The sequence below is a fragment of the Natrix helvetica genome, assembly GCF_964273705.1.
Source record: "Natrix helvetica genome assembly, chromosome: 2".
Taxonomy (NCBI): Eukaryota; Metazoa; Chordata; class Lepidosauria; order Squamata; family Natricidae; genus Natrix; species Natrix helvetica.
In genome coordinates this window covers 159,045,563-159,071,692 of record NC_138552.1, presented here as the reverse complement: position 1 = coordinate 159,071,692, position 26,130 = coordinate 159,045,563, and the positions used below count along the sequence as shown (strand labels likewise).

At 39.6% G+C, this 26,130-nt stretch overlaps 1 protein-coding gene across 1 annotated transcript in view; it reads left to right on the top strand.

The window, feature by feature from the left end:
• CSMD1 (CUB and Sushi multiple domains 1) overlaps nucleotides 1-26,130 on the top strand; it is a gene marked incomplete at its 5' end in the record, with an annotated part of 1,188,747 nt that overhangs the window by 1,050,337 nt on the left and 112,280 nt on the right. Inside the window, 4 exons of the mRNA XM_081942958.1 lie at nucleotides 1,484-1,580; nucleotides 2,360-2,464; nucleotides 22,162-22,280; nucleotides 25,659-25,728. Coding sequence (XP_081799084.1) covers nucleotides 1,484-1,580; nucleotides 2,360-2,464; nucleotides 22,162-22,280; nucleotides 25,659-25,728 — 391 coding nt within the window. The remainder of the gene's footprint in view (nucleotides 1-1,483; nucleotides 1,581-2,359; nucleotides 2,465-22,161; nucleotides 22,281-25,658; nucleotides 25,729-26,130) is intronic.

Below are 26,130 nucleotides of genomic sequence, written 5' to 3'. Positions count from 1 at the left end.
AGCCCTTATGGGCAAAGCGGAATTTCAGGAACGGATTTCCAGTTTGCTCGTAGGGCCGGTTTTCACCCTGCAGAGGCTTCAGGAGGCTTCCCTGAAGGCTCCAGAGGGTGAAAAATGATCCTATGGCCAAACTGGAAGTCCGTTCCCGAACTTCTGGTTTGCCTGTAGGGCCAGTTTTTTGTGCTCTGGAGCTTCCCTGAAGCCTCCGGCGGGCCTCCGGGGAAGTGGTTAAAGCTGTTTTTGCCCTCCGCAAGCTCTAGAAAACTTCTGGAGCCTGGGGAGGGCGAAAAACGTACAATAAGTGGGGAGGTGCTGGTCACATGCACATCGGGTCATTCGCATAGCATTATGGGTGTGGGCAAACCTGCGCATGACCCCCCTGCCCTCCCCCGCTTTTGGCACACGATCCAAAAAAGGTTAGCCATCACTGGTCTAGTATATAGTTTATACTTTTGGTCTATAATTATAAAGATGTATAACATTGTTACTGTGTTTACTTTCCTCATTGCTGAGTTAAGGTGTTATACATTTATCCTGAAGTCAGCAAAAAGTATACTAAAATTAAATTTACTACCCCTATTTTTGGTTCCTATTCTGAATAAATTCCTTCATTAATTGCTTTTGTTGCTTTTTTGATTTTGTGATAAGTAGCATAAAGCAATTAAAACTGGTATTTAAGATTTTCCTCCCCTGTCTTACCTTTGTTTATGCAGACAATAAATGTAGACTTTCAAATTCCTCCAGGCTCTGTAAAACAGCAGTGATGGTAATGGTGACCTCATTTTTTCATTGCTATTTCAAGCTGTTACACTATTTACACTATTTCCCTGGTATGATATTTATTTATCTAATTCATATAGCCACCCATATTATGACCAAATGACTCTGAAGATTGAACAAAAAAAATACAATATATATATATCTAGAACCATTGTTGTTAGCAAGTATTAAAAACATTTTAAAATACTAGGAAAACAGATAAACAAGAATAAGGGATATTAATAATAATGGAGCCTCCTCACTAGATTCCCCTTCTGGCATAACTAGATGTTGAGGGACATTCAGAAGTTAGAAGTGATGAGGCCATCCTGTATTCAACTATTTCAAGTTTTTTTTTTTTTAAATCCCACTTTGATCCCATCCAACCTTCCCTCTACTGTGGCGGGTGATAAATTCTAAATCTAATAACAATGGTCATTTGATGTTTCTGACTTGAGGGAAAAAACATTTGTTTACAGCTAATAACTACTGTAATCAATTCTTTTTATTCATGGGGTAGATCCAAACTGAAGGCAATATCAGAGATAGGAAAAAGCAAGATGTTCCTAGGACACATTTGTACTGTAGTTAGATGCAGGTGGGGAAATGCCCTGGTTGTGTAATTTACATTGCTGTGTTTGTTGTCAACTTTATTATGATGTACTTTTCTGAAAACGTAGTACTTATCATGTTTAATGAACACTCGGTGGTATGATTTTCACAGATACAGGTAATAAACTTTGCCACTGAGCACAATTGGGACTCTCTTGAAATTTATGATGGTGGTGATATGACCGCACCAAGGCTTGGAAGCTTTTCAGGTATGTAGGAATCTATATTGCCTTTTATTGGCCAGATCATAGATGCAAGCTATTCAAGTTTCTCTATTTTTCTCTATGCACAATACAGTCTTGTGTGCCACTTCCTCCTAGTACCTTAATAAAGAATATTATGAAAAAGAATATGAAATGCTTTGTATAATACGTTGTAGGGTCTGAGTATTAGTAGAGTCTTTTATTGAATGCTTTGAATATACAGCAACAGCTGTGTTTTATCTTCAGTGCTTAATTCTTGTTATCAAAGTCTGGCTGTTGTAATTATGGATGGAATATGTCCATACAGAAATTGACATGTTGTGAGGCAGTAGAGCCACAGATTAATTCTGTACACAACTTGCAGCTCAGTTTTTATCTTTATTGTGCTATACAAGAATACTTACGTGAATAATAATCCTAATAAATTCACAAGTGCTACTCAAATAGAAAATATAGAATGATTATAATGAGTTAATTTAGCTCTATATGCTAACATAAAATATGTTCCTAAAATTGCATTTGAAATTTTAATATAAATCTAAGTGAGATTGTATTAAAAAGAGGATGTGGGAAATGCACATTCAATGTGCATTAAATTTAAATTTAGATTGAATTTAATATGCTGTAAAAATATTGTTAGTAAAACTAAAACATATTCCCAGGTGGTTTATAATTATTATAGCATCAAGTATACTTTTTTTGATTCACGATAAAAAGATTCTTCACTTACATGTTGCTTCTTTTTAATTAATATGAATATATATTTAACTTTTGGTTTTCTGTAGGTACCACAGTACCAGCACTATTGAACAGCACTTCCAATCAACTTTATTTACATTTTCACTCTGATATTAGTGTAGCAGCAGCTGGTTTTCACCTGGAATATAAAAGTAAGATGTTTAACATTATTTTGCTTGCTAAAATCATATATATTTCTCCTATAATATAGTGCACAATATCTATATGTGTTGCATGAAAACTGTGCAAACTATGTGTCTCTTAATATCTTTATTTTTGGAGATAGAATCCATAAGTAGGCATCACAACAGGGGTGGGTTTCAGCAGGTACGCACCGGCATGGGCATACCGGTTGGTGAAATTTAGCGTGCCTTCCCATACCTGATTTTCTGGAGGCCCCGTACCGGAACGCACCCTCTCCTGGCCTGCCCCCCCCACTCACTCCCCCTGCCCACCCAGTCACCACTCGCTCGCTTGCCCCACTCATCCACACCATGCTTGTCCCGCCCACCCACTACCATTGTCTGCCCAGCTGAAGCTCTCAGGCTGCAGGCAGCTAGGGAGGTGGGGGGCAATGTTGCCTGTCTGCCTGTCCCCTCCAGAAGCAACCGGGAAGGCCTTGGGACAGTCAGCAGCCCACCCGCCACTGCCATGTGACTGCAGCAACAGCCTGGATGTGGCTGCAGCCAGCAATAGGATTCAAAGTAGAGGCCATCCAGCAGAGTGTTCTGAAGTCAGTGGGTTGGTCGGGAGGTTGCGTGGGGCTGGAGGTGGCAGGGAAGTGGGACATCGAGGCCACCCTGGGTGCCTGCAATGGGATGTGGCAGTTGCTGGGTGGCTGCTTCTTTGTGCCCCATTGACAGCAGCAGTTGACTTTCTCCTGCTGATCCTTTCTCTCCAGGCATTCAGGCAGGCCCTGGGTTGATTAGCAGCCCACGTGATCAGCAGTCCGCCGCCATGTGACTGCTCTGGGGGCACAGTCAGGAAGGATTCCTAGGAGAATGCCAACTGCATCTGGGAGTGTTCCCAGGTCAGTGGGGTGGTGGGGAGATTGTGCAGGGGTCTTCCCTATGCCCCTGTGCCAGCGAAAAAAGGAATATCTCGCCAAAATCCTTGGTGACGGGTGCTTTTTTTTGTTATTCAAATTTTTATTGGTTTTAAAAAAAATTCAAGGAAAAAGGGTTATAGGGTTATAAAACATTTTGACAGCTACATCGTGCGGGGGGGGGGGAGAAGCCCCCCCCCCGGGTCTTGCAACTTTTACAAACAATGATAGAAAAATAACAACATTTACCTAAGTATTAGCAGTTTTAAATTTGGCACAAAATCATCAGTATGTTTCAATCATTTGTTTTGTATCACTTCCATGAAAATACATTGTAGCAACAATTGCAATAGTGTTCCAAGTCACTTTTGTGATCTGAGTGTTCTAGCTGTTGCATCCTCTCTCCCATCCACCGGCTGAGCCTCAGCCCCTCCCTCCTTTGTTTCTTGTGTAACATCCCCCATTTTACCTAAAAGAGCACTGTGTTTTTTAGCGAAAGCCTCTGCTTCCACTGGTGTGTGAATTCTAATTCTGCTGCCCTCCCAAAAAATCAGCATGCCTTCTGGAAATAGCGATTTAAACCAGACCCCATTATTATATATTTTTTTTGCTAACAAGGAATATTTCCTTCCATTATCTCTTACTTTCTTTGGGATCTGTTTAAGAATGGTTATTTCTTTATCCTTATATTTTAGTGGTCCTCCCCTTTGAACTCCTAGAACCTCATCTCTTGTAGTTTTTCTAAGAAATTTAATATGAACTCAAGTCAATGTCCCACCAGAGCTGTTGTTTATCTCTGTTAATATATTCTGCTAGTATTGTGGTCATAGTCTCCTTGAGATCTTCATTCTCAACTTCTGGCAAATTTTGGAACCTAAGAAAAAAAGACATCCTTTCAAATTCCATTTTTAACATCTGATTCCCAAATTCTGTATTCCCCCTCTGGATTTTCTTCATCTCGTCTCTAATCCCAACCGCCCCCTCCTCCAGCACACCAATCCTCTGTTCATTCTGTGTGGTTTGGTGTTTCCTCTCTCTGAGCTGTTCATTTAAGTCCTGCAATTGTTTTTTAATTTTGTCCTGTCCCTTTAAGATGTTTTGAAGCATCTGCTGAGTAGACAGGTTTTTTGCACTCTCTTCAGAGGCTTTAAGTTGTAGGAAAGATCTCATTTGTGACTGTTGTGCAGGGCTAGACGTGGAAGATGTTGGGGCCGACGAGGCCTTACCAGGTGGCAATTTCTTTGGACCCATCATGAGGCTCAGAGATAATTGTTATTCTGTACAAAGAGATGGCTTCTGTGGGAGAGCACAGCCGGCAGGGATCACCAAACAAGCAGGTCCAAAGGAGAACAAGTCCTCTAGCAGAAAAGTTAAAGCAGATAGGTGGGTCAAAATATTCCAAATCCAGGGGAATAATGTGTTTGAAGAGGCTCCTGGAAGTCTCTGGGGTGGAAGTTAGTTGAAAGCCATAAAGTTTTCCAAGGGAGGAGTCTCATTCATAAAGACAAAGAAGAAAGAGGAAGTTGGCCATCTTGGCTCAACAAGTATAGGTGATCAGGAAACAACAAAGTCAAAGTTTCCATAAGTAGTTTAAAAAAGAATCAGTTCAGCCATCCTTTCTCTCGCAATTGTAGCCAAAAAAAAAAAAAGATTTCCCCCCTCCCCCATTATTTAAGGGAAGTGAAAGTGGTTTTCAAACTTTCTCTCTCCCCCATGAAGGGGAGGGATTTTTCAAGCGCCGCTTTTCCGAGAGGGGTGGAATTCCCCCCCTCCAATCTAAACTCCTCCAGAAGTTGAAACAAGCAAGGCAGGAAAACTGCAAAACCATCAGGAATATAAAAATAGTAAATGACCTGGGGAGACCCCTCGGCTCACCACTCTTCAGCTGCTTCGTTCCAATTGATTATTTCCTTCAGGCTGCGTCCGGAGAAGCGCGCGGTGGCATTCCGTGCTCTCCCTATGCTCCCCGGCTCCTGGGGCAAAGCTGGAGACCCCCCCCCCGCAGCTGCCGCTGTTCCAGGGGGTCCCAGCAAGCTGCCCCTATGGCAGGGCGCCTAGACTTCGGGGGAGCCCACCGGAGCAGCGAGAAGGCAGACACGGACGTCCGTCTCCTTCGGCTGCCGGAAGTCATCCGTGGCAGGGGTGCTTTAATGTGCGCCTCCTTTCTTTCTCTGTCTGCCCAAACAAGCGAAGGAGGCACCAGCCCCAAACTGCCTGCTTGCCCGTATTCAAACCAGCCCGCCAACCATCCTGTCTCCCAGCATGGGATCTCTCGAGGAGGCGAGAAGTTTCTTCCCAACACTGGCTTCTTTCCCTCCGTCTTGCAGCATCAATCTGTAGGGGGAGGGGAGGGCACGGAATGTTCAGCGGTGACAGGAAATGGAGGCTTCTTTGCCAGCCTCCCAGCTGGCAAAACAGACATTTTCACAGCAGCAGCTGCACAATCCCGTGCAGTCACTTCCGGCTCTCCCTTCCCCAAGCATGTCCCATTGCTGCTGGAGCTGCTTTTTCTGAATCCAGCATGGCGGCGGGGCTCTTGCCATCACTGAGCGCTTCGCTGGCAGCCAATTCTTGCCATCGCCGCCACACCAGATTCAGCAAAAGTGGCTCCAGCAGCAACAGAACATGCTTGGGAAAGGGAGAGCAGGAACTGACTGCCCAGGATTGTGCTTTAGCCACCGCTGTGAAAATGTCTGGTTTTCCAGCCACAGGAAGGAAGGAAAGAAGCCAGTCTTTGGAAAGAACCTCCCCACCCGAGAGCTCATGACAGGTGAGAGGAGGAGGCAGGCTGGTTTGAATGCGAGCGAGCGGGCGGCTTGAGGCCAGAGCCTCCTTCACTCATTCGGGCAGGTAGAGAAAGAAAGGCACGCGATAAAGCACCCATGCCTGAACAACAAAGTGGAGGGCCTTCGCCCTCAGCTATTGCATGCCTCCTTTCTTTCTCTGCCTGCCCAAACGAGCGAAGAAGGCGGGCCACTAAACTACCCACTCACCCGCATTCAAACCAGCCCACCTCTTCTCTTTTGGCATGGGGTCTCTGGAAGGGGAGGGAAAAATCCCTCTCAAGACCTCGCTAGTCCTGGCAGCACCCTGGCGATAGCAGCTGAGCGAGGGAAGGAGGAATTATGGGAGTTGAAGTCCACAACTGGACTTCCTGCCTGAAGCCTAGAACTGACTGACCGGGAATGTGTTTCAGCCACCACAGCCACTTCTGCTGCTTCTTGCAGCCACCAGAGACTCCTTCCTTGCCACCACTTTGTTTCGGGCCGAGAAGTAGAAAAAAAGAGCAGCTCCCCTCTCACTTTCCTCAGCCTACACTCTATTCGGGGGGTGGGGGAAAGTGCCCTTCGGCTGCCCCTCCAGGAGGACCACCGCTTATCTTCCACGGATCGCAGGTTGAAGGGGTGACTGCAGGTGAAGAGCGCCAAGGGTTTGGGCAGCGTGAGAAAAAGACTTCAATGTCAGTGGAGGAGGTATGTGGCTGCTGTGTCGTTCCAACTTTCCTTGGGTGCAAAATACTTTAAAAAATAACGTTTTAGCTTTTTTGGGGTGGTTGTGAAGGGTTAGGAGTGCAAGGGTCTTGTAACCTGATAGCTTTAAGTCTTACACATTTCAAATGCCAGAGTTCCTCAGCCAACATTGTCAGGGGAAAAACACCCTGTTGGAGATCAATGGACCGTGGCTGATTCCCTTCCGCATATCTTTTGAGATATTGAGAAAAATAAGTCTTTAAAGTATTCTAATTAATAAACAAACTTTAATAATAAAATAATAAAAGTAAATGAAACAGAAAATAACTAATGGTTACATTTTGATAATGAAAGCTACGTTTGCCAAAGTTGGCTGCCGAACAAAGAAGAGAGGAATTTGGAATGTGTAACGCGTGCGCAATAAATCACTTTCAGATAACATTTTGTTTTATGACCTGCGCAATAAACCTTTCTTAGTTTAACTCTTGAGTGTCAATTCAGGCAGTTCAGGCCTAGCAAACTTTTTAACATCGTGACACCCCTTCTTTTGCTAGTCTGGGCTGACATCATCAAATCATCAATTAAGGCACATCTTCTTTCGCAGATATTCGTGTTGATTTGCGGCAAGTGGTTTGTTAAGCATGTCTGCAATCTGATCATGTGTAGAAACATATTGCAATTTAACAAAACCTTGCTTAACTAATTGCTTTGTGTTTTGATAACGAATGTCAATGTGTCTGGACCTAGAACCTGTAAAATGTGACTCAGAAATATAAACAACAGATACATTATCTTCCATCACGGTGATTGGTCGAATCGGACGTGTCCAGATATCTGTGATCAAAGCATCAAACCACTTTAGAGAATTACAAGCATCTGAAACACAAGCATATTCAGCTTCAGTAGATGAACATGAAACAAAACTCTGTTTTCTCACTTGCCAGTAAACAGGACAACCATTTAGGAACATCATGTAACCAGAAGTGCTTTTGCGTGACTTCTTGTCGCTCGCCCAGTCGGAATCAACAAAACAAATCAGCTTTGGTTGATCAGTGTGTGTTGGTTCTAGCAATAACTTCATGTGCTTAGTGTGTTTTAGGTATTTCAACAACTTCTTAATGCATGGCCAATGAAATTGTGTTGCCTTACCTACGTGTCGTGATAAAAGATTAACACTAAGTGCGATGTCAGGTCTGGTCCAACTACTAATGTATAATAGTGAACCAATGACTGAACGATAGAGTGTTTGATCCTCGAACTCAGGACTTGGTTCATGTGTTAAGTTGTGAAAATCTGTTTGCATGGGTGTCTTTGTTGTGCTAGCATCTTTCATGTTGCAATGATGTAGAATGTGGTCAATTTTCTCCTCTTGTGAAAGACTAAACCCCTTCTGTGTCTTTTCAATTTGAACACCTAAATAAGTGCTAATGTGTCCTAAAGATTTTAGTGTGAAGTATCTCTGCAAACTTTTGGCAAAAATCTCACTCATTTTCTTATTTGGACCAATATAAACAATATCATCAACATAAACAAGAATTATCTCATATGCATTGTTAGATCTTTTTGTGAACACGCATTCATCAGTTTCGGACTTAATAAAGCCCATTGAATTTAGTTTGTCAGTAAGACATAAATACCACATTAAACCTGACTGTTTCAGACCATAAAGACTTTTGTTCAGGAACCAGGTATCCCCTTCTTGCTTTCGGAATCCTGGAGGGCTTCTCACGTAGATCTCTTCATCTAGGTCTGCATGTAGATAAGCTGTGTCCACATCAAATTGAAAAACTTCTAAACCAAGAATAGTTGCAGTGGTTAAAGCAATTTTTACACTTTCAGTTCTGACTGTTGGTGAGTAAGTGTTTGTGTAGTCCTCAGGATAACGTTAAGCGAAACCCTGAGCTACAAGTCTGGCTTTGTATAAAGACTCACCATTTGGTTTCTTCTTGATTCTGTAGACCCATCGGGTGCCAATGACTTTCTTGTTTGCTGGAGGTTTTGCAGGTGTGAATACATTAAGTTTCTTCAAACTGTCCATTTCATCCTGCATTGCATCATACCACTTGTCTTGTTCTGAATCAGGAAGCTGTTTGATTTGTGTGAATGTCTCTGGAGGAAGAGTAACGTTGCAAATCAAAGGTACTGGTGTTTTTGTCAGTTGCCATGAATAACGTTGTGGAGGGATTCCTTTTGTGGCCCTCTTGGAGCGTCTAGGAGCAACAGACCAGTCTTCTTCTTCTTCTTCATCATCATCCTCGTCCTCACGTTCATCGCTAGCATCAGCATCCGCGGGTTGCGAAGACGGAACATCAGGTTGTGAAGAACTGGTAGAAGGAATATCTGCCTGCAAATTATCATCAGGCTGCGTGGCATCTGGAACACCATCTCTAGGAAAATAAACTTCAGGATCATTGGAATGAATCCTGGACCAGTCAATATCTTCCTCAAAATTAGCAGATTGTGAAATGACAATCACATGTTTAGTATCAATGAACTTGTACCATTTTGAATTATCATCAATACCCATAAATCTCAGTCTCTTTGCTACTGTACCTCCCTTTCTTCTTTGACTTAAGGGAGTGTTCACCATAGCATATGAACCAAAAATATGGAGGTTCTTGAGATTAGGCTTGTAGCCATACAGCATGTAGAAAGGAGTTTGATTGATTACACTGCTCCAAGTACGGTTGACAATGTAATTTGCATATTTGATTGCTTCACCCCAGTATGCGTTACTGAGATTGGCATCTTCTAGAAGACAACGCATCATGGTTTGTAGAACCCCTTGTCTTCTTTCTACGACTCCGTTATGAGCCGGTGTATATGGAGCAGATGTCTGATGAAGAATTCCATTCTTACGCATCCAGTCCTGGAAACGCTGAGACATGAATTCTGCACCACGGTCACTCTGGATTCTGGCGATGCGAACTTGGTATTGTGTAGAAACAAAAGCTGCAAAGTCTTTAAAGATCTGAAAGGTCTCAGATTTCTCTCTCATAGGATATACAAATCCATATCTAGAATGATTATCTACAATTGTTAAAAAATACTTTCTGCCACCAAGTGTTGGTGGGAAAGGACCCACTATGTCAGTGTGTACCAAATCAAAAATGCGTGTTGACAGGCGTGTAGCGTGTTTGGGAATTGCAGCCGCCTTGGATTTAGCCTTTTTGCAAACCGCACAATCCAAAAACACCTTACACCCCTTTAGATCCAAACCTTTTGCGAACTCCGGCATCTTTCTAAGAACACGGAAACTGGCATGCCCCAATCTTCTGTGCCACTTGTGAATACACCTGGAATGCAAAGGTTTACCAGTTAGTGAATTCTCAACATTAACAGTTTCATGAGGACCCTCAGGCTTGCTTTGAGCAATCTGTTTCTGTTTTCTCTGTTTGTTGGCTTTAGGAGCCTTTGGCACAGTAACGCTTTCTCTCTCTGGGACAACTCTCTCTGGGTCTGCGTTGTGCCTTTTTGGAGTTTGCATACTTGCCTGTGCTTGCCCTTTAGGCTTTGGCTTTAAGTAATAAACACCACCAATCAGCATAGTTTCAGCAACAATATCACCATCTTTAACTAAGTAACTTGCTTTTTCGAGGTGGTGAACCTGGAACTTTAACTCTCTAGACAAGTGACTTTGACTAAGCAAATTACTGGTTGCTGAAGGTATGTAATAAACATCAGGGATGTGTGTATCGAGCTCTTCAATGTAAACAGTTCCTTTTCCCATAACCTTGCAAGTGTGGTTGGTGAAGGAATACAGTTCTCGATACTCGGGCTCTGGTTCGCCCATCTCTGTGAAAAGTTCTCTTCTGTGGGTAACGTGCACAGCTGCTCCACTATCTAAAGTCCACAAAAGACGTCTGTCGAACTTTGGATCAGGTTGTGGAACGTTGGTTATGGCCAGTGTTGCAAGCGGAGCTTGTGGGTCACGCCTTGGACCACGACGACCTTGTCTTCCGCCTCTACCTCTGCCTCTGGAATCTGTTCCTCTGGGCTGGTACGTGGCGGGAGCTGGAACTCGTTGGGGACAATCCCGGGTGTCATGTCCCACACGGTTGCAGGTGTAGCATTTTGGCATCCTTGGAGCGTAGCCTCTTCCTCGGAAGGGACGTCTGGCTGGAGCCTTTGATGCTGGAGGCCGTTGCAGATGTGGGGTAGCTAACCTGATAGCTTCGTCTTCCACTAAAAGTCTGCAAACGTGGTTAACTGTGCATTGAGCAATAGGCACGTAGTTAATCTTTGCAACAGCATCTTTCCATTCATAATTCAATGAGTTAATGATGATGCTAATCATTTGGATATCATCGATTACATGGCCATTTTGTCTCAATTCACTTCTCATTCTTTTCAGTTTGGTCAAATGTCCACCAATTCGTTCACCAGGTTTCAACTTCGAACCATGGAACTCAGACATGAGCAAACATGAGGATTCAATTGAAACGGGCCTGTAGCAATCTTCCAAAATAGCCCATATTTCTTGGGCAGTTGCATCAGGTGGAAAGATACCTTGGATCTCAATTTCCATTGACATGAGTAAAGTCGTGATTGCTCTGTTTCCGAGGTCTCTTATTGCAGGCGTCCAGGGTTGACGGGGAGGATTAAAAACCATGGAATATGTGCCTTCTCTTCGAAGCAAGAGCGCAATTTCACTGACCCAGGCTTTATAATTCTCTCCTGACTCCTTTAATTTGGACTCACCAGTCAAGGGGGTGACTGTGAATACCTGCTGAGGAACAATTTGTTGCTCTGGTTGCAAAGCTGGTTGTTGAACCAGGGGATGCTGGGGTTGCATCATTGGCCTTTGCGTGGCAACATCAAATTGGCTTCCTCGAATTCGCCTTTGGCTTTGCCTTTTTTCATCTAGGGAGAATTCCGCACCGCCAGGGGGTGTTGAAGACTTAACCTTTGATGGCAAAGTTTGGGCTTCTGTAAAACTCATAGATAGATCTCTAAAAATCTGGTCCAATTGCTTTATCTTTTGTTGTAATAATTTTTCTCCGCCAGCAGATGGCAGTGCAGCTTCACTTCTTGGCTGCCTCTCCTTTCTATACGTATGCGGAAGTTCAATGGGCTCAAAGGGACCACATGACCTCGGTGACGTGTACATGTCTCTTTGTTCTAATTGACCAATGAACTCTGTGGGGTGTGTCTTAGGCTGTTGTTTTGAAGACAAGATGGCGTCCTCAGACATTTTGGGAGTGGGGGAGCTTCTCCTACTTCGCCTTATCTCTTCAAAACACGCTCTCGCCTCCCTAGCATATTTTTCAAACAGCTTTATTTGATCAAGATAGCTTTGCATTTCTTGCTCATCATCTGGGGGAATTTCATAAAATCTGCTTTCTGCGTGGGAGGATTTTTCCTGTGCCGGCAGTTGCCATTCATCAATCGTTTGATAATCTGCGAGGGTCTGGGAATGGAGTGGCTCTGGCAGAGTGGGAAGTTTTGGCTTGGCCCCCAAAAATTCATAATCTCCTGGAGATATTTTAGAAGGAGGAACCACTGACCTCGTTTCGTGGATGTCGCGTCCTGTAGCTCCTTCTCCCATATTTGGCTCGGCACCTGAAGGAATTTGTTGTTCCTGAAGCACGTTTTGATCTTGCTTCTCTGTGTCCGAGGGAGCCTCCTTGTCAGAGGAAGCTGATCCATCTGTGCTCGCCCCGTCTTTCTTTTTCTTTTTTTTCGACATTGCTAATTAGGCTTAGTCGGTTATCTTTAGATAGCATGAAGGGAAAATACAGCCATAAATTGTAACCATCTCAGCTGGTATCATCAAAACCATCCTCTGCTACCAAGTTGTCAGGGGAAAAACACCCTGTTGGAGATCAATGGACCGTGGCTGATTCCCTTCCGCATATCTTTTGAGATATTGAGAAAAATAAGTCTTTAAAGTATTCTAATTAATAAACAAACTTTAATAATAAAATAATAAAAGTAAATGAAACAGAAAATAACTAATGGTTACATTTTGATAATGAAAGCTACGTTTGCCAAAGTTGGCTGCCGAACAAAGAAGAGAGGAATTTGGAATGTGTAACGCGTGCGCAATAAATCACTTTCAGATAACATTTTGTTTTATGACCTGCGCAATAAAGCTTTCTTAGTTTAACTCTTGAGTGTCAATTCAGGCAGTTCAGGCCTAGCAAACTTTTTAACATCGTGACAAACATGACGGGAGGCGGAATTCTGGGAGTTGAAGTCCATAAGTTTTAAAGATGTCAAGTTTGAACACCCCTGGGATTTTTTTTGTAAAGGGTTAGGGGTGCAAGTGTCTTGTAACTTGACAGTTTTAAGACTTGCATGCTTCAAATGCCAGAGTTTCTGAGCCAACTTTTTGGTTGCTAAGCAAGAGCGTTGTTAAGTGAGTTTCACCACATTTTACAAGATGGCCATGTCCACTCGATCACATGACTGCCAAGCTACTCCCACCCAGTCACAGGACTGCCAAGCCACTCCCACAAAACAGGCCACACCTACAGAATAGGTTTTAAAAAATTTTGAAACCCACCACTGCATCACAATTATAGCAAGCCAAATGAATATTTTTGAGTTTGGACAAAACTGGGGAAAGTGGGGTGGGGAGGGTTGACAATGATCACAGTTGCCTGGAAAATCATTGTGTGTTTTACTTACCACTATCACATTGACTTTCCCAAGTTTATATCTATTTATGAAATAGTATTGGTTCTATTGACATATACTCAACAGACACCAGGAAGTGTATTTTAAAATACACTTCCATTTGTCTATTGAGCTATTGACAGATAATTGATATACACATTATGTGCATATGCATACAGATGGGTGGGTGGGTGCCTGTTTGAAGAGAGAAAAAGAATGTGGATCTAGGAGAAACTGGCTTAACTTGTGACAGAAATATTTATCATTTCTACATTAAATGTTTGTAAAGTTATTCACACAAAGGTAATACAAAATCTAAAGGAATATCACATCCCAATTAAAACTAGTCTTTTTTTCAGAAAGTTCTTTATGTACAACTTCTAAAGTATTGTTTAGATTAATAACTTTTATCATATTACAGTTATCATATTAAAATGCCTATTCTTTTCTTTAAAGTATTCTGCTTTGTATTTGAAGTGCTTATATAAGAAGATTTAGACATTGAGAGGTACACACAAATTCTATTAAAAATGAATTAAGGCTGTTGAAAATTAGGCTGTTGGTTTGAGATGTATGTTTTGAAATTTAGCCACCCACATGGATTTGTACAAGTCCAGATTTGAGCACATGTCACCTCACTTGCTGGAGCTGCATCGGTTGTCATTTTTCTTCTGGGTCCAATTCAAGGTGCTGATTGTCCCCTTTAACACCCTACATGGCTTGGGGCCAGGTTATTCAAGGGATCATCTTTTCCATGTTACATTTACCCAGCCCACCAGACTGGGAAGGCAAGATATGTTACAGGTTCTCTCTATTAAGGAGGGCCATCTAGTAGGACCAAGATGGTGGCTCTCCCTGTGGAAATCAAGCCCACCGAGATAAGATTGGCTCCCATCTTGATAAACATTTGGAAGGCCCCGAAAACATGATTTTTCCAGTGGGTCTGGGGAAAGGAGCCCATCAAATGGTTTGTTTGATTGTGGAGTGAAATTTTATTGGATTTTGTATTTGAGGTTTTACTTCTATAAGCTGCTTAGAATCATTATGAGTGAGTTGGGTAACCATATACATTTCTTAATAAATAATAAAATAAATAAATAAAACCAGACTTCTACCTTCTTTCTACTTTACCTAATATCCAATTTAGTAATCAATTAAGTAATCAATATACTGTATATTCATCTAGAATTTATCAATTCAGAGTCAGCAACTTGATATCTAATATTTGATAACTGAAGAGTACTTTTCATTTTGCGGCTTTTCTGTTCTTTTCAAATGTTTTCATGTATCAGTAACTTCTTCATATGTAATACCAGTTTCACTATAGATACAACCTTACATTTCTAAGGTTGAATATATATTTCTAAGGTTGGGTGTAGATTGGGTTACCCAATGCCGCATTTTAATATGCAAAAATTAACTTCCCTTGTAGAAAAGAAGCATGAATAATAAATAAATAAAAACAATAAAGAACTTACACGAATTGATGTTTATTAGAAGTATGCAAATTAAGTCATTAAAGATTCCCCTAGCATGGATATCCATCTCGTCTTAATGAGCAATTGTATGCAAACAAATATACTGACAAGCACCAATGGAAATACTTATAATTGAAGTAATCACTATTATAGATTGTTTAATGTGTAAAAAAATTGGAAAGGGCAGATCTCCAGCTGATGATAAGTATTCAAACTAACTATTAGTCACAGGAGATTTTAATTCTGTGCTTGAATTTCTCTATTCATTTCTAATTGCCCCCCACCACCCTGTTTGGGCCTGGAAGACTTCCTGCACCAACCTGGAAGCCAAAATGGGGTGGGGGTGCCAAGTGAGGCCCCAAAATGCAATGCGAGAACCCCCTGTGCATGCACCCTGCCCCCCATGCATGAATGCATGTGCATTCCTGATGTTCCCCCAACCCCTGTAAATGCACGGCAAAGACCTGAAGAGCAGCTGGCTGATGGGTGGCGCACATGCATGCATGGGGGAGCTGGGCTGGGGTGATGGTTGGCATGCCCACAGAGAGGGCTCTACGTGCCATAGTTTCATCATCATGGCTGTAGGGTTTGGGGAATTAGCAAACATTTTCTGTTTTGCGTTTCTACAAGTAGGGACATTGTATAAATGTATGAGAGCATGGGGTATTAGTAGTCTGTGAACATAATACAGATAAATGATACTGTGTGAGAGTGAATGCAAGTCAAGTAATTTTGATATTGAAAATATTTATAATTTTATATTTCCAATCCTAAAACACAATACTTTATAGTGAATCCTGCTATAAGTAGCCCTTGCATTCATTGGAAATATTTACCAAAGTATTAGGTAGGCATCTATTTCTGATAACCCTGTTTCTGAATGCATATTATGCATTATTATGAAATATTATGTAGAACAAAACCTTATTATTTTTTGGTATCTCTATGTATAAATAAAATGTTTAGTGTGGGTAAAGGATAATACTACAATCAGGCAGCTGGCTACAAAGAAAGTGTTTTGGAAAATGCAGTAGCATTCAATTCCTTTGATTGATGTTAGCACACTTTGGTTTGAAACAGGGGTGAAATTCAGCAGGTTCTGACAGGTTCTGGAGAATCAGTAGCAGAAAATTTGAGTAGTTCGAAGAACCGACAAATACCACCTCTGACTGGTCCCAGAGTGGGATGAGAATGGAGATTTTGCAATATCCTTCCCCCAGCAGTGGAAAGGAAATGGGGATTTTGCAGTATCCTTCCCCTGCCATACCCACCAACCCACGCTGACAGAACCGGTAGTAAAAAAAAAAAATGAATTTCACCACTAGTTTGAATATAATCTGAAGATTAAAATGGAGGCAAATTAGTTTGAAGTACTCTTTGGAATAATATTGTCACTTATGCTTAGAATGTTTCTTGTACCCCATCGTCTCCTTGGGTGACTTCTTTGCATCAGTTTAAACCGTCCAACAATTTAGTCACAATAGTTTCATTATCGATGTATTTCTCTTTTTCATGGATTGTATAATTGATTGAATATATTCATTTAATTGATCTAAGAGATTTAGAATAGGGTGAAATCAATAACTAGTGCAAGATTTAATCCATTCAACTAACATACGATAAAATGTTACAGTAGAATGATAATAAAGATTACTGCATATTTGAGTCACGTCCTCAGAAACTTTTTTTCAACTTCATTTAATCTGTCTCACAGCATTTGAAAGGGTACAGCTCTATTTCAGTGGAGATGACAGATCAAAAATGTATAAGGAAGAAAAAAAAAATAATGAAGAACAGTTTCCAAGAAAGACTTCCATTCATATTGCGCCACTGCAATATGGAGCTTAAGTCATAATGCCATGGCCAAGTTTCTTCATTTCGATGTCATGAATAGATGTTTATATATAAATGTGCCCCATAATATTAGGCAAGAAAGTAAGCAAAATTAGCCTTTTTCCAATTCCCTTTTCTTGTCCCTTTCTTGTTTCTAATCTTAAGATTAGTTTGCCTCTTCCCCCACTTTTTTGAAAATTAAGTTTATCTCTGGAATATAAATTTCAGACTATGTTCAGACCAGATTCAAGGGCTATCATAGCCTAGCCTCTAGTTAGCAAACTGTGCAATCTTGACTTTATGAAAGCCTTATAAAGATGTTATGAGGAAAGGGGGAAAAGATGTCTGTGTATTGTTTAATCAGTCATTTATGTATTAAAACATATATATTGCCACTCATCTTCTAACCAACTCTGTGTGGCTCCCAATCATATATTCACTTTACTGATATTTAAGTCTGGGGTAGAAGATCATTTCCACCCACCAGTTCCCATTTTACAGCTCCAAGAATAGCTTGCTTGCTGAAATTGAGCAATGAAGCTCTTACTTTTGAATGATGCAATTTTTATCTGTTGGAGATCAGGGAAGCGGATGAATGGGTACATGGTAAATAAAAGATGCAATAGCTGACTCCATTTTTACCCTTCAAGCCTTTTAAAATCTGGGGGGAAATATCTTCATTGATATCACCATGTCTTATTCACCAGAGACAAATGCCTTGTGTGTCTAATCAAACTTCACTAAATAAAGTGTTCAGTTCTATGTCACTGAATACAGTCACTACAGCATCTTAGTCTTTCCCCCAAATGCAAAGCATTGCACCAATAGATACACAGATAGAAGATGGATTTTTTTTATCACATTTGCCACTCGGGTCTTTGAAAGTATGACTTTCCCACATGTTAAAGTTTTAGGTTGCAAGAAACTGTGATTTGGAGGATTTTCTTCAACATGGAAAAATGTTGGTCATACCAAACAGAGGAAATGGTTTCTGTTCACTGAATTAAGCTTGTCCTCATCTACTCAGAAGAGGAAAGATGTACTTGCTTCCTCCTTTAATTAAGGACGATTCCATACAGGTTGTCATCTGTTAACAACAGTAATTGGAACCAGAATTTCTAATGATAAGTAACACAGTTTGGAGTGTGATCTCATGTGACTGTGCTGCTTAAGTAATGTAATTTCTAGTACTTTTGTTATCATTAAGTGAATCCCACCAAGTTTTTAAGTAAAATGTCATGTGGTTGCCATTTGCGACATCACATTTTTGCCATTTGCAACCTTCTGCTCGCTTACTTATTGACTTTGCTTGTCAGAAGCAGAAATACCCTAAATGTATTGTTTGATATGTTATAGATATTGTCTATGGTAAGAGCACTAGGTCCTTCTTAACCATTAGTCAAGATCCCCCCCCCCTTTTTTTTTTTAAATTTTGGAGGTGAAATATATTTGGAAACTTTATCTGAAAAGGAGCAGAATAAATGATTTTATTGTCAGGCCTGCAGCCAGTTCCTTTTGGGATCTTTGGCCTGACAGGCAGCCTCTCAATACAATACAATACAATAGCAGAGTTGGAAGGGACCTTGGAGGTCTTCTAGTCCAACCCCCTGCCTAGGCAGGAAACCCTATACCGTTTTGGACAGATGGCTATCCAACATCTTCTTAAAGACTTCCAGTGTTGGGGCATTCACAACTTCTGGAGGCAAGCTGTTCCACTGATTAATTGTTCTAACTGTCAGGAAATTTCTCCTCAGTTCTAAGTTGCTTCTCTCCTTGATTAGTTTCCACCCATTGCTTCTTGTTCTACCCTCAGGTGCCTTGGAGAATCGTTTGACTCCCTCTTCTTTGTGGCAACCCCTGAGATATTGGAACACTGCTATCATGTCTCCCCTCGTCCTTCTTTCTATAAAATTAGACCTACCCAATTCCTGCAACGGTTCTTCATATGTTTTAGTCTCCAGTCTCCTAATCATCTTTGTTGCTCTTCTCTGCACTCTTTCTAGAGTCTCCACATCTTTTCTACATCGTGGTGACCAGAACTGAATGCAGAAGAAAACATTTCCTGAAAAGAGAATAATGTAGGAGTTAACATAATAGAATTAACCCTCTCCCCCCACGGGGGGGGGGGTCCTTTGGCTTATCGGGAAACTTTTCATGGAATTATTTTACTAACTTATCCGCTTTTAGGTTCCAGCTTTTCACCCAAGTAGCTTGGGAGAAAGGCCACATGTCAAGCCTGCAGCCAGTTCCTTTTGGGATCTTTGGCCTGCCACTCTAATATTCCATTCTACTATGCTGTTTCATTAGTGGGCTAATTGGGAGGGGGAATAGTAAGGAGTAGAATGTGATGTTGTCAAAATAAAACATTCCTTTCTAGAAGCCCAAGGTCATTCTTTGTCTCTGCACCTCTGCACCTGACCGGAACTGAATGGGTGGAACTACCAGCATGGCAGTGGAAGATAGGGCCATGTGATGGACTTGTGGATGTGGGGACAAGAGCATGAACTTTCAACTGGGTGGGAAAAACCAGGAAGCTTTCAGATTCGGATTTTCCCATATGTGCCAACATGACTCTCTTAATAAATTGGAACTTTGAGCAATACTTTTCATTGGACTCTGATTTAATTTTGGATGTTATTTGAAACCCTGACATTTATCCTATCTTAATGTTGAGATACAGAGAGATATAACATCTTATCTATGTTGCCAGTAGAGATCTGTGTTTTAGATTTAGGGATGTAAAACATGTTGCTTTTCAAATGTGACACAATCAGGAGGGTCAATAATGATGGATGTGGGGAGATATAGTGAAGACCGCACATTGTTTACCATTTCTTCAACACAATCTAGAATACGTTTCACCTTAGCAATGGTAGAAATATATTCTAAATGTGCTTTGATATGAATCTGATCTCACATCCATAGATAGTATCGTTATAACTCAATTCCCAAAGGCGTATGCAGTTAAAAACCCACTAACATATTTAATGCCCATTTGTGTGCGGGTGCTGTGGGTGAGTATATTCATTCATTTATAATTATGTGACTGATAGCAATGGTAATGCTATTTTTATGATTATGATAAGACACCTTTTATTTAGCGTAAGATGTCAACCATACAACCATATCGGATTCTTTTCCATGCTACAAGCCATCATTAGTGGCGGAAACACCCAATTAGATTAATAGAAGAATTAATTAAATTCATGACTCAAAAAGACAGTAAGATAATTAAGACTTTATAAATATATGCAATTGTGATTATATAAGGTTACAAACTTAATATGAATATATATCATTTATATGTGTTGATGTACCCAAACATGAGTATGAATACATAGTGTGAGTTTGTGTGTTTCTGTGTTTGTGGGTGGGTGTGAGTATAGATATGCATATTCGTCTCTTCAAGTCACTGTTGTCTCCTGGAGGCTGAATGAAGTAGTTCCTGGAGTTTTCTTGACAAGGTTTTTCAGAAGTGGTTTGCCCTGTCTCCTTCCTACAATTGAGAAGGACTGACCACTCCAACTGGCTTTATGCCAAGGTGGAATTAGAACAGGGCTACACAATTAATTTTCCCAAGGGGACACATGAGAAACTGGGACTGTTATGGAGGGCCACTGTTGCTGTTGCCACCCCATCCTCCACTGCTGCGTCCCACTCCTGCTGCTTCTGCCCCACCCAACCCCTGCGTCAATGCCACCTGCTACCCCACCACTGCACCACCCCACCATTGCTGCCCTAATCCCCTCACCAATCCTGCTGATGCTAAAGGCAATCTGGGACTGCCTGCAGACTGGATGTGACCCTCAGGCCATAAAATGCCTAGGTTTGGACTTGAACAATGTTCTAAGTTCACTCCATTAAACGTTGCCATCTTGTGGTACTTAGAAATAATGCATTCTGCATTAAAATAATATATATGTGCATATACACATAGACATATATTCATTCATTTGTTCATCTACTGTACGTCATGGGTGTCAAAGTCCCTGTGCCACATTGCTGTCACATAACATATTGCAACCATTTTTTTCTGTTCACAGAGCTTGGGTGGGCATGGCCTGTGTGTGACGCATCCCACAGGCCGCCAATCTGACACCAGGTGTATGTTGCTACTGGTGTTACTGCCAGTTCTCAACCCATGCGCAACATGCGCAGGCGCTTTGTATGTGCCAGACGCATGCCGCACATACATGCAGTGTTCAATGTAAATTGTTCTGCGCGCATGCAGATGTATGCTCTATATTTAGTACAGCAGAAAGTTTTTTGAGTATTTTTAAACAACAGCATTTTGTATGTGCCAGACGCACGCTGCACATACATGCAGTGTTCAATGTAAATTGTTCTGCGCGCATGCAGGTGTATGCTCTATATTTAGTACAGTAGAAAGTTTTTTTGAGCATTTTTAAACAACAGCATTTTATAATTTACAATCGTGTTGTAAAAATGAATATAGATTACAATATTTAATTATCTCTAAAGTAAAAGGCACAGGGTTTTTTTAATAATTCATCACATTTTGTCCAGGGAATTTTATCTTTATTAAAGTGAAAGTGAAATGTAGTCTATGCTAATACACTTTTAGAACTATTAACAAGATGGCACTGCTGTGAGCTTTCTTGTCATTGATGGCAGTGATGCCAGAAAAATATTACAGGTCACTGTAATGACATACATAGATGAATGCCTAGTGGTAGACCTGGAGTGGCAGAAGTATTTAATAAGCTGGAACTGGGATGAGATCACCAGGAGAGTTATCAATATTGGCATTAATGAGTTTTATGTCCTGTGCCAAAAGAGTGAGCTGACCTGTGAAGAGCATGCAGTAAGCAATTTCCTATACAAGGAAGGCATGTTACCCTTGAAAACAGCACTTGCTATTTGTAAGTTGTGAATAGAAAGTACAGTATGTAAAGCATGTGCTCTAAATAATTCCTCACCTTGTTCTGCCCTAGGCTTTTTTAGCTCTATTTATTTTTCATTTTAAAACTCAGTTCATTATAAAATAAACCATAATCGGAGAACCTTTTTATCATATTGAGAGATTTGCCTTTGCACGCAACCAATGGTATATTTAAAGTACATATAAAGACTAATTCTTTCATTTTTGTTCTGAGATCACAGGAATTTACGATATCATATTTTAAATTCAGTTTTGTGTCATCGTATTCATAATTGCTTCAGTTTGAAAGACTAAGAGTAAATGGCTGTAAAAAGAAATTTTAAAATCCTATGCTTCCTTTCAGCTACCTTCTTGAATCTTCTTTTCATTTTGGATTATTAATCACATTGTTGAGAACTTCCTGTTTTAAACTTTGTGTAGTAATTAGATAATCAAGACATAAGCAATAAAACCAAAGCAATATGATCTTAATATACTTTTTTTTTCTCTTTTCTTTTAGCTGTAGGTCTTGCTTCCTGCCCAGAACCTGTAATTCCTAGCAATGGATTTAAAATTGGTGATAGATATATGGTGAATGATGTTTTATCATTTCAGTGTGAGCCAGGATATACATTGCAGGTACCTGATTTTTTAAATACACACACACACACACACACACACACACCACACCACATATATATTTCTTGTGTTTTACATCCTTGGATATAAATTTTGGGCTACCATAACTGGGATGCCAACATCTGAATGGCCATTAGTTGGCAGATAATTCTGTTTTTATCAGCTGGTTTTGCAATCCAGATCTGGTAGTTCTAGCAGAAATAGGTATTGTAATATATTCTGTTCACATTTTTGTCATTGAAAAACTATATTTTGTATTTGTATATAGATTTCTTATGTATACAGAAATTGACATTTAGAAACAGATAATTCTCTGATACTTTTTATCTCTGCTGAATAGAATCGCATACATTCCAAATGTTACATATTTGATTCCATTAATATAAATGACTTAAAGAAACAATTATAGCAAGGGAAATAAATATATTCTCTGATATGAAGAAGAATTAATTTTATAATAGGTGATGCAGCCAATTAAAATCATTGAGACAAGTTTGAATTAAATTTAGTCCAATTTAGTTAGACTCATCTGTATTGTTGTGAGCATAGTCACACTAATTCTACTAAATAGTAGGAAAATGATCTGAAGGAATACCATACCAGTGAAGATCATTTCTTCAACTATCTCATCCTCTATGGTTGAGACTTTCCAGAAAGGCTGATTTTACATTATAGTGCATTATCTTTGTAACATTTAATACAAGTGAAGTCAGAGTTAAATCTGATCCTTTCTGTACGCAAAATAAATATGTATCATTTGGCTATTATTTGTCTCCCAAATAATTTTGGGGAGATTTTTTTATCCCAGTTAATAAGGCCAGTTTGACTTTACAGCACAATGCATAATGTAGAACTCTGCAGTAAAAACATTTTAATACTTGTCACCCTCTATGCATATTGCTGTTTCATTTATTTTCAAACAGCAGTTGAAAGATACACATTGAGTTAAACTTAAGTTTGTTTCTTGCTTCTCTTATTTTATTATTAATGCATATTTCACTATTTTAATATGAGTTATTGTTTCTCTGCTAGATCATTCACAAAACCAGTATGAACATTCTATAATTTTATTTGCATTAATGATATTATCTTGAAAAATAAAAAAGAGTTGATTTGCCTAGCTTAGATACTTAAATCCTCATCTGACTATTAAAAAAAACAAAATAAGCATTTAATTATACCATTTTTGCAGTCTCTGTTATGGGAGAGTAATATACAATAAAATGATGACTATAAACAGAAGCATTTGAACATTCAACCATTATTGCCCTCTTTCCCATTTCTTATTCTCACAGCAAAATTCATCTTTTCTGCCTGCAAGATCACAATCTTTATTGATTTACTTTTTTTATAATATCTTTATTAAGTTTTGACATCATACAATAAAACACAAACTAACATAAAAGGAAAAGGGAACAGCAAAACAAATTAAAGGGGTAAAAAAATCATCAAACAAATACAAGTGACCTCTGATTTTCTTTTTTATACAGAGATGTTAACACTACAACTACCTATCTGTAAGTTTGAAGAAAATATACTTTTGCAAAGCAAAGCAAATGATGCACATGGCAGTTGTAGCTCAGAACATCTTAACCAGCTTAACAAACAACTTCAAATAGTGGTAACAAACATTTATTGACAATGATACAATTTAAAGTCCACAAATGTGAATGTTGGATTTTCTGAGGTTCTGCTCAAGACTGTTCACAGTTACTATGACTATCATAGTATATGTATACCTACATATACATATATACGGTAAGAGCAAGCAGCCACCACTCATGCAAGGAGAGCTTTGCAAGTGAGCACAAGTGGCTGCCACTCACAAGATGGGAGCTTCAAACGCAAGCGCAAGTGGCCAACATGCATGCAAGGGAAGTTTTGCACATGCACTTGCCCGCTGCCTGCATGTCCCAGTTCTGAAGAGGCCATGACCCGGTAGTGGGCTGCAGCCTAGTAGGTGGGGATCCCTGCCCTAAGGCATATACTCCTTTCTTGCTCTCTTTGGAGAATCAAGGAAGATGTATATTAATCCCATTTAATAGACCTACCCTGATGGAGATCACAATATCTCTCTGTCTTCTATCTTTCTATCTTACCAGGACAATCACAATATTTTTCCATCTTACCAAGACCCTGACATATCTGTCCAGGTTGTGCAATTTTGTATTACATTTGCTGATCAATTCTACCTGCTCTTGAACTTGAACACAAATGTTGGAGATTGCCACCGCTATTTGTGCTATAGTTAATATATAAATTATGTAATTTTATTGCATATTTTTAAAAAAAAATATTAATAATTGAGTTTTATTTTATTGTTGTGCCCAAAGACCAAATTTGATTTTATTTGGTATTCCCTCCTATTCAGGAGTTTAATATGGTAGCAAAAGTTCAACCTACAGGTAGATAATGTTTCTATATTAGGTAGTACTTCATTAATTGAAAATAAAACTGGGACTCAGATACAAACATTTAATAATAATGAACAGTAATATTTTAATACCCAATTATTTGTTATTCAATGTAGAACTGAGTTCACGGTATTCCTGCATGTAGCTTAGTTGAAAAGGGAGTTTACTTTGTCATGTTAAATAAATGGTGATCAAAAAACTTTTCAATCTAGTACAGATTACCCCAAAGCCTATCAGTACATCCCAATTTCTTTTCCTTTTTTTTTTTTTTTTTTTTGCATTGGTGTCCAGTTTTTTTGGAAGCCATCACTCATACAGTCATATATACAAAATTCCTATCTCTACAAATACAGTATTTGTATTGTCACCAAAGGGGCAAAGTGCAGTAAGTGGTGGTGGTGCCAAGTGGCCCACTGATTTCAGAGGTTGCCATTTTTGTGGACTTCAATAGCACTCTCCTCAAAGTTAGCAATAATTGTTTGAGGGAAGACATGATTATTAAACTATATAATTTGTGCCTGGTAGTTTTCATATAAAGCACATTTTCATTCTGAAATCACTTTTGAAGAAGGACATTACTTTTTAAAATTAACTTCCTTGAAATAATGATTCTTTGGAAAGGAAAAAAAAAATCTTCCCTTTGGTAATGCAGCAAAGAATGTAAATGAGAGTGTCATGCTGCTGTGCAGTTCTATATAATAATTTAGTTTAAAGTTCTGGAACAACTTCTTAAGTCGTGTAGCACAACTCACTTTCCATTTTTAAAGGAATTCTAATTAACTTAAAAGACTTTTATTTGTCCTCAATTAGAAAACTGTCATAGGTAATAAAGTATAAGGGAAGATTAATTGGCAAAAGGATTTTTCTAAAATCAATAGTGAAAACCATTGTGTCAAGTTGCTAAATGAAAGCTTCAAAAATGGGACAATGTTGCATAATTATTTTGTTTTTGAATTTTTTAAAGGGACGTTCTCATATTTCTTGTATGCCTGGAACAGTTCGCCGTTGGAATTATCCTTCTCCTCTTTGTATTGGTATGCATATATACATATTTTTATTCTAAGTGAATGTTGTTGAGAATAACATTAGTAAAAATAAAAAGTTTAATTAGCTGTATCTATTTTTGTTCCTCTGTTATCAAAGCTATTTAAGTAGAAAATATCCAGTTGCTTAATGGTTGAGCTCCTGGTTCATTTTCCTGATTCACATTTCATTTTAGGTATGAAGTACTAGCAGATTTTCTTGCTTGGGCAAAAAATCCACCTGCCGGTATAATATATAGTACTCCATACAGCTTAAGCAACTGAAATACTCTATATAAATGCTAAATTTTATTACAGTAAGCATTAGGAAGATGCATATTTCAGTGATAGCATCATTTCTTTAATAACTGTTTTTGCTCAAACAGAAAATATATCTGAAAGTTTTTTACCATT